Below are 14,149 nucleotides of genomic sequence, written 5' to 3' on the forward strand. Positions count from 1 at the left end.
TAGTAAGATTATTATTCAAATTAAAATGCAATTGGGGGGGGGGGGGTGCATTTAAATACAGAAAAAAACATACAAAAGTACTAAATGAATATGAAAAGATGATTTATGATTTTGCCACATTGCATGTTTTGTCACTTGTGAATGTAAGTAACATTTCTAAATGTTTTCTGGTAATGATCTGTGACATGTTTGCTAAGGAATGTGCACATTTCAATATGAATCCACAGTATGATATGACATTTATGAGTAATCACAGAATCTCTGGAGCAGGTAAAGTCAGTTCGGTCCCACTTTCGCAGCAGAATGTGTAACTTTGTCTGTAATAGAAGCTCCATGTTGAGCTTATGCAAACCATCTCATCTCCATGACAGACTTGATCTATAGTAACAGGTACCTCACTGAGCTCAGTTGTGTGTCATCAATATTTCATATGGCGACATTTTTTCATTTGGGTATGAACAAATGCCATCAGACTCCCCACCTGAGTCCCCCTCTGAAGACAAGGCCTGGGCATGTCTTTTCAGTGCCCAAAGTAATGGGAAACGGATGATGAAAATACCAAGGGGAGTTTTAGCAGCTTTTGATTACTCTCTGCCTCTATTTCTATCTCTGGTCACGTACACACGAAGCATTGAGAGTGACAAATGCATTTAAATTCAGAAGTGGATTCCCCAAATTACTCATTACTGATTGCTTTTGATTCACACTAATTCGCTAATGAATCATTTTGAGCATTTTGTGAAGCAATGGACAGACTCAAAAACAGCAGTTTTACAGTTTTAAACAACAGCAATGTTCAGTGTTTTTTTAATTGAACGTAAATTCATGTCAGTCATATTTTCTTGGTTAAATAAACATTACAGAAAAAGAAAAAAAAAACAATTATATTTTATATATATTAAAGCCAAGTATGAATCTCATCAAGTTAGTGATTTCAAGCATTTTACATTTATTCTAAAATAATATCTCAAGGCAGAAACAATTTTAAAATATATTTTTTATTTGTAAACCTATGTTCACTAAACCACTGAAGTACTGGTTTTGAAAAAATGATTCTTTAAAATATGTCAGTTAATAAGATGCCTATTTATTTGCTTATTTATTAAATATACAGTAGTCAACATTTGAATCAAAACCTTTAATCAAAGTTGTCCTAAAACCAAAACAATACCCGTTCTTGTCTTCGGACAACTTTGATGAACTTTTTTGATCTACTTCTAATGTTGACTACTATAATTTTAAAAAGGGTTTTGAGCTGAGGGTGACAAACAAAACCACTGCTACAAAAAACACATTCGTGTAATTACTCAAAACCTTAGTTACTGAAAAGTGACGACACTCATTGTAGTTTCTCCAGTTGACTGTTGATTCTCCAGTAGAGCAGAGAGCAGCTTCACTCCTGAGTCTCCCGGTTTATTGTAGTTCAGATTCAGCTCTCTCAGAAGTAAGGCGTTTGATCTCAGAGCTAAAATCATAGCACAACAGCCTTGCTCTCCAATACTGCAGTTACTCAGCCAAAATAACAAAGTAAAGAAAATCAGGTTAGGTTAATAATTAATAGTTATGTGTTATAAAGGTTTGTTATTGAAACAATGTAATGCTATTTATCTCCATCATTCTTTTAAATAGTTAACTTTTAACTATTTTGGAATTCACCAAGCTGATTACTCACTAGAAACTGCTAAAGATCATCTGTTTCAATGCCATTCAGACTGATTCGTGAATGCAGAATGTGCACGAACACAAAGGCAGGATTTATCATATGAACTAATCCCAGCCGATCATAACCAGTCATATCCAATCATATCGTGATCGAGGCATTGCCTCCTCCCGCTTCAGGGGGTCTGTTAAAACTCAATGGGCTCAGTGGAGGTGAAAGAGATGCGGAGTCCTGATGTAACTTTACCTGCCGGTGTCACTGTTGGGCAATATTTCTTTAGAAAAAACAAATGATTTATACACTTTTTAATGTTATATTTTATAATATTGGCATTGTTTATTTTTGCACACACAATCTCGTTTACTTAAACGTGTACATCTTTATTATTATTATTATTATTATTATTATTATTATTTTGTTTGTCTCTGTTTGGTCTTCTGCCAGGCTAGATGATACTGTTATGTGTGTGTGTGTGTGTGTGTGTGTGTGTGTGTGTGTGTGTGTGTGTGTGTGTGTGTGTGTGTGTGTGTGTGTGTGTGCGCGTGTGTGTGTGTGTGTGTGTGTGTGTGTGTGTGTACCTGGTATTCATCACGTTGTGGGGACCAAATGTCCCCACAAGGATAGGAATACCAGTAGATTTTGACCTTGTGGGGACATTTCTCAGGTCCCCATGAGGAAACAGGCTTATAATCATGCACAAATGAGTTTTTTTGAGGAAGTGCACAATCTCCTGTGAGGGCTAGGTTTAGGTGTAGGGTAGGTGTAGGGCCATAGAAAGTACGATTTGTACAGTATAAAAACCATTACGCCTATGGAATGTCCCCATAAAACATGTAAACCCAACATGTGTGTGTGTGTGTGTGTGTGTGTGTGTGTGTGTGTGTGTGTGTGTGTGTGTGTGTGTGTGTGTGTGTGTGTGCGTGCGCGTGCGCGTGCGCGTGCGCGTGTGCGTGCGCGTGCGCGTGCGCGTGCGTGTGCGTGTCTGTGTGTGTGTGTGTGTGTGTGTGTGTGTGTGTGTGTGCTATACCTCAGACATTCAGTAACCTTTAAAAGAATGAGAGTAAAGGACAGAGGTTGTCTGACCCTTCTCCTTCAGACACCAAACACTCTGCTTCTCAGACATGCTCTTCCTCATTCATGAATTCTGACCCGCACATACACACACGGTTCACCCGACAATGAGTGAAAACAAGCCTCAGAGCAGAATGGAATGGCAAAGACGTCAGTCTGTTTTCAGAAACAATACAAACCGCATTGATGATGTCAGCAGGAGGCTTTCTCAGAGTGAACAGGAGTTTTAGAACATGATGCCACGACCCACTGAAACACGCATTAGCGGGGGGTCATGGGAAAGATGGCCCCTGGGCTCTGTAGGAGAAGGACAAACAATCTAGAGAGACTAGTTCTCCACATTCCGGCGTTGCTTATTTTGCTTCCACACCACTTGTTTAAAGTACAAATCAGCTTCTCATCCCATTGCATCCAGAATCCCTCTCAAAAAGCTGAGCTTAAACACCAAAGGTTATTTGCAGGGTTGAATGAATACTCAATACCTGTTGACTTAAATGAAATAGCTTGTGGCAGAGCCGAGGGCTGATTTGTATATAGATTCTCATTCTGCTCCTAACTTTCCATAAAAGGCCAAAACAATCACAAATCGCAGTAATAACGTCAAGTTATAGATAAAGTCATTCAGCAATCGATGCCTTGCTCAAAGGAACCATGGTGAGACCTCCAGTTAACTGGGTCACCCCTAACTGAGACCAAACTAATAACCTTTGTGTAAGCAGCCCACATTGTTATCCATTAGGCTTTCACGATCCATGCATGCCTGACATAGACAGAGCATGCAGCACAGATTACACAGTGGATATTAATCTTTTCTGTCACCCCTAATGCAAACTGCATTGTATTTGTTTAATGTATGTTCTTTTTGTTTGCATCGTTTAGTACGGTGCAGTGTAGACAGAAAATTGGAGAGATCGAAAAAGTGGGAAAATGGGACGAAGATAGATTTAAATACTTTCAAGTTTCAAATTGTTGACTGCTTGGTTTGTATTGCACTGCGGTGGCCAGTTACAATTCGATTTGGTTAAGTTATACATTTTTATACATTGCTTTTTCGTCTTCATGAAACGCCTGCAACATACTTTGGCTAAAATTCATCAATGGTCGTATTGGTCCTACACCCTTTTTGAACAGCTCTGTTCACAGCGACCTGTTTAGGTGCATGTCTCTTTAAATGATAATAAACTACTGCTCACCCCACCCCTCTCTTCCATTTTTGTGTATTTGGTGGCGGATTACCTTAAAAACCAAAACTAATCCACTGCGTCCTATGTGGCTCTGATGTTGGTAGAAAATGAAGACTTTTATGTTCACTTTTATATCCAGCTACAAAACACCTCTATTGGTTACGAGGCATCAGACAAGTCATATTCCTTACACCCGGAGTCTAGATTTGAGTTTTTTTAGGATGGAGTCTGTTGACAGTGTTACAGTCTGTTATATTGAAAGAGGAACAAACAGTCCTGGCTCAGGTCAGAGTAGAGAGGTGGAGAGGACAGCACCTGCTGCGTGGGAAGGCCGTGTGGCATGTATGGAGGGCGAGAGGAGCAGGAGGTCTTCATGTTTGCAGTGTCATTTTAAGATGTTTTGTAACAGTCTTATGTTTACGGATTTGATCTCATGTCTTTGTTTACTTTAACTGTAAATGGAAACAAACAAACATCAAATTAAAATTCAATCAAAATCTAATTTTGGCTACGGATGACACATTGTCTGTTTAGTCACTAAACAGATTTTTTTTTTTATAAAAACCTTGTGCAATGCAGGTCAATTTGTGTTTTGACCCAGGGCTATTGTAGTTATAAAACAAAAACTGAAACCGTAAAAAACTTTCATTGCTTAAAATTATATATCAAAATGATTTCTCATCTTCTTGTAGTTTAACTTAATGTACTAAATTAACTAAAATAAAACAACAAAATAAAATGAAAACTGTTTTGTCATCTTATTAAAAAAAATCTATGCTGGGGCAGTAAAGGTATATTTCAGAGGTTATATAATAGTATTCTAAAGCAATGCTGGTTGAAAAATTCTGCCAGATAAAGAAAATACAAATACAAATTCTTAAAGGCACAAAAAAGGCACATTCTTTGGGCTGGAAGATGATGATAGTCATAAAAACATAAATCACGGGGTGTTTTGTCACAAAAACATAATTTACACTACCAGTCAAAAGTTTTTGAACAGTAATATTTTTTAAAGAATGTTCTATTCATCAAAGAAAAAACAATCTACTGTTTTCAACATAATAATAATAATAATAATAACAATAATATATATATATATATATATATATATATATATATATATGTGTGTGTGTGTGTGTGTGTGTGTGTGTGTGTGTGTGTGTGTGTGTTTTGAGCAGCAAATCAGAATATTAGAATGATTTTTGAATGATTATGTGACTGGAGTAATTATGCTAAAATTCAGCATAATTTTATAGAAAGCAATATATTCAAATAGAAAGCAGTTATTTTAAAATTTAAAACTGTTTTGTTGTACTTCAAATAAATGCAAATAAATGACTTCTTTAAAAACATCTTACTGTTCAAAAACTTTTGACTGGTAGTGTATGATATGACTTTCTTTTTTATTTCTTTTATCTTTTTTTTACTTTTAACCAACATTTTTTCTTATAATAATGGTTTGTCACATTTGATTTACTTATTTGTACTTCAGAGATGCTTGCTGTCATGAAGCTGTTACTTATCCATTTGTTACCCACTGTGTTATCTAGTAGTATCCAGTGAGAATGCTGGATGAAATTTATTGCATGCGGTGTGCGTGTGAGTATGTGATGTTAATGCCCGTGGAGTACTCAAAGCGTGGGCAGATTCTTAGTCCAATAGATGCCTTCACAGGAGGCACCTCTAATGTGTTTTGCCACACACACACACACACACACACACACACACACACACACACACACACGAATCTTCTCTGATCCAGCACTGACTCACCCGTCACTTTCCCTGCTTGTCTGGTTCTCTCCGCAGGAACGCATCTTCCTGACGTTGTCCAACTACATATTTACTGCCATCTTTGTGACCGAAATGACAATAAAGGTAGGTGACGGGGTTGGCATTTGTCTCTGTGTGGTGTTGTCTCTGACAGAGGGTAAACTAACACACTACCTGGGCCAGAATACCAGCCAAATGCAGACTAAGTTCAGTTCCCTGTGGCTTTTTTATAGTGTCGATCTCTCTTAGATCAGCGTGGCTAATGGAGTCTAGTGAAAACATTCCTGTCACAGGCTTTTTAGATGGGCCTTTTACTTTTAAGAGAAAACTCAGCCAAAAATGAAACTAATGTCAGTATTTACTCACCATCATGTTGTTCTAAACCTTTCTTTATTCCGTAGAACACAAAAGGAGACAATTTCAAGGCTGTGATTGCCACTATTTTTCATGCACTTATAAGCTTTAAAAAAATGTAAAGACATCATAAGATGTATAAAATGTTTACCACACTTCCTTGTTTACAACTTTGTTTCAGTCTCTTTCAATATGAAAAGGATTTACTGCTGACTCACTCATAAAAACAATCTCTTGTCACCATCTAATACTAATATTTATTGAATAATAATATTAAATAAACAACAACAGCCATCATTAAAGTTGCTAGACAATTCAGTCAAAAGTACAAAGGCAGCGCTCTGATATACAGCATTACATTTACATGAAATATAATGTGATGAGATTTTACCCTCAGGCAAAACTATTTGCTCTGGAACAAATAATAGTTTCATGAGGCCAAAGATTTACCCAAAATAAATATCTCATGTTTAACCACTATAGAGCGAAAGCTAGCGGCAAATTCCAGAAGATCTGGCCAAGGTAAGGCTGCTCTCAGCAGTTTCTTGAGCACTGAATGGCCTTCGACACTCTGGAGCTCACATTTCTGAAAAAGTTCAAGCTAATTTTCAAATAGACGTTATCTAGACGTTATCTATCTCTCACGTAAAAAAAAAAACTCTCAAACCTACATTCTGTGACACAAAAACAGTTTTATAGTATAAATTATAGTGCAATTGGGTTTCCGCCATGACACTCACGCTATAGCGATTTAATATTTTTAACTTACCTATATTGGTCTATGTAACGAATAAAATAAAAAAATAAATACATTTGCACTGTTTTGTCATCTTTGAAAGAAAAACTCTGGGTGAAAAACGTTGCCAGATAAAGAAAATATTTTTTTAAAGGCACAAAAAGTCGCTAACAATGTTTAATAGTAAAAATTTAAATAAAAACATACATCATGGGTGTTTTGTCACAAAATACTTGGATCCCTGCAAAGAAAAACATGATTTGCACTACCAGTCAAAAGTTTTTGAACAGTAAGATTTAAAAAAAAAAAAATTTGCACACGAGTCTGCATTTATTTGATCCAAAATACAGCAAAAGCAGTAAAATTGTGAAATATTTTGACTATTTAAAATAACTGCTTTCTATTTGAATACATTTTCAAATGTAATTTACTTCTGTGATCAAAGCTAAATATTCAGCGTCATTACTTTAGTTATCAGCGTCACATGATCCTTCAGAAATCATTCTAATATGCTGATTTGCTGTTAAAAAAAAACATTTTTGTGGATTGCTATAGCGATTTAATATTTTAAAGTTACCTATACTGGACTACGTAACATAAATAAAATTCAAAAATGTCTTATAAATGTTGAAAACAGTTCATTGTAATAACAGATCTCTCCTTCTGTGTTTCATTGAAGAAAGTAGGTTGTGCGGGTTTGGAACAAAGTGAGGGTGAATACAGTAAATAATGACAGAATTTTCATTTTTCGCTGAACGATCCCTTTAAGGCACTGCTTTCCTTTGACAATTACAGAGTATAAACAAAGGCTCCAGCAGCAAATATTAAAATCACGCTCTGACATGTTCAACTGCTGCCAGTTAGCTGAATTAAACATTTGAACAAATGCAGGTCCTAAAGTGAGCCCACCGACATGAAGAGTCTATTAAGCAAGGCTTGCTCTGTATTTTCCAGTCTTCACCACAGCAGTTAATACTAAGTAGGGGCGGATTGTCTGCCAGATATTCAAATGACTATCGTTGAAATGGAAGAACATGCTGATGCCTCTCTGGAGAAGACAGAAAAGTTCATAGGTGTCAGTCACAAAGGTCTAGGGTTTCTATTCTGGGGCCCTTCTTTATGCCAGGTCACGCCCACCCAAGAGATTTCAAATGAAAATCATGGCGCAGAATAATCGTACTCACTGGAGGTTAATTAACGGCGTCTGACGAAAACTTTCCGGGTCGGATGAAGATGACAGGGCTGTTGAAACTCCTGGCTTTTGTTGCCTGACATGCCTTTGTTCACTTTGAGGTCTGATCACATTGTGGTTTGATATATTCACTGGCAACATCATTAGGAGCTGCGCATTCATGCTTAGCACTTTTTAGTCAGATGATTCTCACTCCTGGTTTGTTTATCTCAGCTTTTTCCTCCTCTGAGCCCTTTTATATGCCAGCTGTATGCCAGTCTAACCTGATACGTTCTCAGAAATGCCACGCTAGTGTGACAAAGACCTCAAGGGAATAAGAAACTGTGTTTCTTCCCAAATTTTGAAAGAATTTTGTTTATAACAAGGTGCATATTTTTTCATATTTCATTTGTAATGAAAGCTACAGTAAATAAAATTCATAACTGTGAAGGATACAGAAAATATGCTTTAATATATATAATGATTATAATTTCCATCCTCTATCCATAATATTGCTTTTTCCAATGAAAATATTGTTTCACCTGAATCAGGAAAGAAATCAAGCACTGTTTACAAGCAAAAACAGTTCAGATTATGAATTATGGACTTGTATTGTGGTTTAAAATTCAAGTTTCTTACAAACATGCACTGGAGTTGTGTTGGTTATTTGTGGATCATTGTGATGTTTTTATCCGCTGTTTGAAGTCTCATTCTGTCGGCACCCATTCACTGCAGAGGATCCATTAGTGAGCAAGTGATGTAATGCTAAATTTCTCCAAACCTTTTTAGATGAAGAAACAAACTCATCTTAATTTTAGATGGCCTGAGGTAAAGTAATTGTCACCAAATATTCATTTTTTGGCTGAACTATTCCTTCAAAGTTGAAGTCTTTTATTTTTGCAAAAGTTTTTGACATTCACGATACAATCTGTCAGTCTTCTATAGTTAAGCCAAACAGGGTTGCGTTTTCCAAAATCAACTATGGTCACAAATTCTGTCATTACCAATACAATTCAAAGTTACTTGCAACTAGGCTAACAATGCTTTTGGGAACTGCACCCCTGATCAACCTACAAATGATTCACTTGGATTAGAAATGCAATGTTTTATCATGAAACTGTACACTGTTTTGAAGGAGTAGTTCACTTCCAGAACAAAAATTTACAGATAATGTATTCACCCTACTGTCATCCAAGATGTTCATGCTTTTCTTCCAAAATGCAATTTACATGCAGCTTCAAATGGTTTTAAATGATCCCAGCTGAGAAAAAAGGTCTTATCTAGCGAAACGATTGGTTATTTTCTAACAAAAGTTACAATTTATATACTTTTTGACTGCAATCACTCATCTTGGGCTAGCACTGTGTGAACAGTGTATATTCCGTTTTTTTTTTTTTGTTTTTTTTTCACGTGTTTGAGGTTAAAAAGTATATAAATTGTAATTTTTTTTTTTTTAGAAAATAACCAATCGTTTTGCTAGATAAGACCCTTCTTCCTCAGCTGGGTTTGTTCAGAGTCCTTTGAAGCTGCATTTAAACTGCATTTTGGGAGTTCAAATTTGGGGGCACCATAGATATTTATAATATAGAGAGAAATCCTGTAATATTTTCCTCAAAAAAACATTTCTTTACGACTGAAGAAAAAAAAGACATGAACATCTTTGATGATCTGTAAAAAAATGTCTGGAGGTGAGCTACCCCTTTAGACTAAATTCTATCCAACATTTTTGCTTTAAAATCATACCTCTTGTTGTGAAGGTGGTTGCTTTGGGCTGGTGTTTCGGGCAGAAGACCTATCTGAAGAGCAGCTGGAACATCCTGGATGGTATGCTGGTGATGATCTCCGTGATTGACATCCTTGTATCCCTGATCTCCAACAGCGGGACTAAGATCCTGGGAATGCTTCGGGTGCTACGTTTACTGAGGACCCTGCGGCCGCTCAGGTACACTGATCACAACATGACTGTTCATTTAGTCATTATGCTAAATAATAACAACGATTACATCAAAGCTTTAATGCAAAGCTGTAGGCTACATACATAAACATTTACATGTACTTTGGGGTCAGAGTGCTAGATTTGCACATCTTAAATCAGCATCCACTTTCTTACAAGCATAATTAATGTAAAGACTGAAGTCCCACAATTAGCCTCTTCCTCACAGAAGCATCAATTAGCTGCTAATTGATGCAGTATGTAGCTGTGTTTGTGTTTATGCATATGTAAGTGTATATGTGTGTGTGCTGCGCACCTTTTCTCCTGCAGAGGGAACTTCTGGAGGCCTTCCCTGCTCTTAAATATTTATGACATATTCCAGCAGAAAATAAAAATCAAATATTCATCTTTCCTGCCCAATTTCCCCACAAAATGCTTACACTGGTCTTTCACCCCCAGTCGCTCCCTTCTCCCTTTTCAAGCACTTCTCAATTTAGGGTCAACTTCTGCAAGTTCCTTAAACTACCAAGAGACTTGTATTAAAAATGCATCACATTCCAGCAGTTGTGTTTTTACTTGACTTTCAGCTGTGTTGGTGCAACATTAATGTGCCATCAAAAACATTTCTAAAAAGGAACTGGAAAGAACCCTTTGTCATCCCAGGTGTTCATGTATTTCTTTCTATAGATCAAAAAAGAAATAGTTTGAGGAAAACATTTCAGGATTTTTCTCCATGTAGTTGACTTCAATGGGGATCAATGGGTTGAAGGTCTAAATTTCAGTTTTGATGCAGCTTCAAAAGGCTCTACGATCCCAACTGAGGAATAAGGGTCTTATCTAGCGAAACGATCTGTCATTTTCTGAAAAAAAAAAAATGTATATGCTTTTTAACCACAAATCTTGCTTAACCTCACGCATTACGTAATCACATTTGAATGGTCACGCTTTACAAACTGAATGTGCAAAGAAAGTCAAACACCCTTAATTCAAACAACGATGTTGGGTGATTTTAAAGTTGAAGGAGAAAATGAGATGGAGTTTTTCACTTTTTACCCTACCTTTTTGAACCGAAGTACACAGATGAATAACTAACCACTCGTGATCTTTCCAACATGAATACATAATGCATGAAGTCGAGCTAGTGCAAGATGAGCATTTGTGGTTAAGAAGTATATAAATTTGTATTTTTTTTTTTTTTTAGAAAATGGCAGATCGTTTCTCTAGATAAGACCCTTATTCCTCGGCTGTGATCATGTAGAGCTCTTTAAAGCTGCATTGAAACTGTATTTTGGACCTTCAACCCATTGATCCCCATTGAAGTCTACTATATGGAGAAAAATCTTTTCCTCAAAAATCTTAATTTCTTTGCGACTGAAGAAAGACAGACATTTTGGATGACATGGGGGTGAGTAGTGAGCTAAATCATTTAAATAGAAAAAAAAAATTGTTGCTTACATGTATATTTATCATCTAATATTTATAGTTGAGGTCAAAAGTTTACATGCCCCTTTCATAATCTGCAAAATGTTAATTATTTTACCAAAAATAAGAGGGATTTTACAAAATGTAAGTTATTGTTTATTCAGTACTCACCTGAATAAGTTATCTCACATAAAAGATGTTTACATATAGTCCACAAGAGAAAACAATAGATGAATTTATAAAAATAGCCCTGTTCAAAAGTTTACATACACTTAATTCTTAATACTGTGCTGTTACCCAAATGATCCACAGCTGTGTTTTTTGTTTAGTGATAGTTGTTCATGAGTCCCTTCATTGTCCTGAACAGTTAAACTGCCCGCTGTTCTTCAGAAAAATCTTTCAGGTCCCACAAAGTCTTTGGTTTTCCAGCATTTTTGTTTATTTGAACCAGTTTCAACAATGACTGTATGATTTTGAGATCCATCTTTTTACAATGAGGACAACTGAGGGACTCATATATGCAACTATTACATATGTGTTCAAACGCTCACTGATGCTTCAGAAGGAAACACAATGCATTAAGAGCCAGGGGGGGAAAAGTTTTTTGAATTTGAAGATCAGCTTCTGAAGGGCAATACTAAATTTTAAAAGATATATGATATTTAGGCAAAAATAAGAAAATTGTACACATCTTCATTCTGTTCAAAAGTATTCACCCCCAGCTCTTAATGCATCGTGTTTCCTTCTGAAGCATCAGTCAGTGTTTGAATCCGCTGTAATAGTTGCATATGAGTCCCTCACTTGTCCTCAGTGTGAAAAGATGGATCCCAAATACAGTCATTGTTTGAAAGGATTCAAATACACAAAAATGCTGAAAAACCACAGAATTTGTGGGATTTTTCTGAAGAACAGTGGGCAGTTAAAACAGTAACAACAGTATTGAGAATTAAGTGTATGTAAACCTTTGAATGCGGTAATTTTTTGTAAATTCAACTATTATTTTCTCTTGTGGACTATGTATAAATGTCTTATGTAAAATATCTTATTCAGGTACTAAATAAAAAATATCATGCGTTTTGTATTATCCCTCTTATTTTGATAAAATAGTTAACATTTTGCTGATTCTGCAAGGTGTATAAAAACTTTTGACTTTAACTGCATGTTATATACTTTTGTACCTGCAGACTAGTAAAGAGAAAAAAGTTGCTGAGGGGAAAAAATGCTATAATTGCATTAATTCAATGAGAAATTATTAGCAGCCCGAGTGGAACCGATCTTGGCTCTGGATCCCCAGCGCCTGGTCTTCTAATTATTGACCTCTGGTGTGGATTATCCCTGCACATACTTACTTTTTCCTGAATCCGTGATTTTCTAGAGTTTTTATGAGTATTTTAATTTGTGCTGATGAAGCATGCTTGTTTGCTGAACTATATCGTGCCAAATAGGGATGAGGTATTTTGATATGATGAATAAGTCTTCCAGCAAATCTTTTAAGGCATCCTTCAGCGGTTTGCTAAAACATCTAATATATGATTCATGTCACTAGCCTTGAGCATCACTATTACTCCACTGCTACTAAATAGTGCATAGAGATCCAAGTATACCCTTATAGATAATGGATAGTATGTGGAGCAAATCTCAAATTCCTTTTTATGATTTTATTCTGATGAAGTATTGAATTTTATCCACTGGTGGTATGGTTACATAAGCTGAATTAACCTTTAAACAGTCTGTGTGATAGGGTCCCATTATAACTAATGACAGTTTCTTGAGTTGACTGTCAGAAAATGTAGAGCACCCAGAGAGGAAAAAACGCCCTGTAAATTAAACATGAAGCGGTCTGTGTTTTCACCTCGAGCTCCTCTGCGTGAACATTTTAAAGATTCTCACACAGAGTTTCTTCCACTGCCAGAACCGCTCTGCTTCAGAGAACTTTACTGTGTGTGTCTGCCTCTGCACCGCCGAACACCTTTTGAAAGTTTTACTTCTTGATCCTTCCCTCGACAGACTTTATATTAATGCACCTCTGTGTGAAGTCCAAGTTGAAATCAAAAGAAAGACAAAGACAGCTGTAAAAAGTCTCCACAGCGTGGGCTCGGCTACTCCGGCAAAAGTGAATTTAGGGAGGGGTGGGTAATCCAGACCACATGTGTATCTGGACCAGTCTGTGCAGTGTGCTTAAAGTGACAGTCCAAGCAAAAACGAAAAATTCGACTATTGTCTATTCACCCTCATTTATTTATTTATTTATTTTTTTTAGCAAGGAGTCCCATCTGCTCTTTTCTATACATTTAGGCTGTCAAGCAAGACAATTTTTAATCTTTAAATACATTTTATCCAAATTATTTTTTAAATAATTTTCATTGTTATTATTAATATTTAAGTAATATTAATATTTATTCACAAATATTTTCTTAAATAAAATTTATATACATTCATTTGACTTTTTCCTCCCTTTTTTCCTTTTTTAATTATTTTAATTTTAATAATTTAAATACACTACCATTCAACCATAAACGTCTAATTTTGTCTTGATTGATATAATTATTATTTTTTTAATTTAATTAATTAGCCTTTTGTTTAATATTTAAAAGTCAAATAATATTGTGACATATTATTACAATTTAAAGCAACTTAATATTTTAAAATGGAATGAAATCTTGTGATGGCACAAGAATATTTTTTTATGTTAAAAACTGTTTTTATGTTTTTATGTTTTTATGTAAAAAACTATATATATATATGTGTGTGTTTGTGTATGTATGTATGTATATATATATATATATATTATTTATTATTTATTTATTTATTTATTTATTATTCTTTTAAGAATAGAAAGTTAAAA

General features: G+C 35.5%; 2 protein-coding genes across 2 annotated transcripts in view; one reads left to right on the forward strand and one right to left on the reverse strand.

The window, feature by feature from the left end:
* The window catches only part of LOC141298286 (voltage-dependent T-type calcium channel subunit alpha-1G-like), a 75,814-nt gene extending 71,524 nt beyond the window's left edge, over positions 1-4,290 (reverse strand). The window contains exon 1 of the mRNA XM_073828794.1: positions 4,188-4,290. Coding sequence (XP_073684895.1) covers positions 4,188-4,290 — 103 coding nt within the window. The remainder of the gene's footprint in view (positions 1-4,187) is intronic.
* Positions 1-14,149, forward strand: part of LOC141297454 (voltage-dependent T-type calcium channel subunit alpha-1G-like) — a 225,544-nt gene that overhangs the window by 151,249 nt on the left and 60,146 nt on the right. Inside the window, exons 11-12 of the mRNA XM_073827887.1 lie at positions 5,725-5,793; positions 9,707-9,891. Coding sequence (XP_073683988.1) covers positions 5,725-5,793; positions 9,707-9,891 — 254 coding nt within the window. The remainder of the gene's footprint in view (positions 1-5,724; positions 5,794-9,706; positions 9,892-14,149) is intronic.

The sequence above is a fragment of the Garra rufa genome, chromosome 22 (assembly GCF_049309525.1).
Source record: "Garra rufa chromosome 22, GarRuf1.0, whole genome shotgun sequence".
Taxonomy (NCBI): domain Eukaryota; kingdom Metazoa; phylum Chordata; class Actinopteri; order Cypriniformes; family Cyprinidae; genus Garra; species Garra rufa.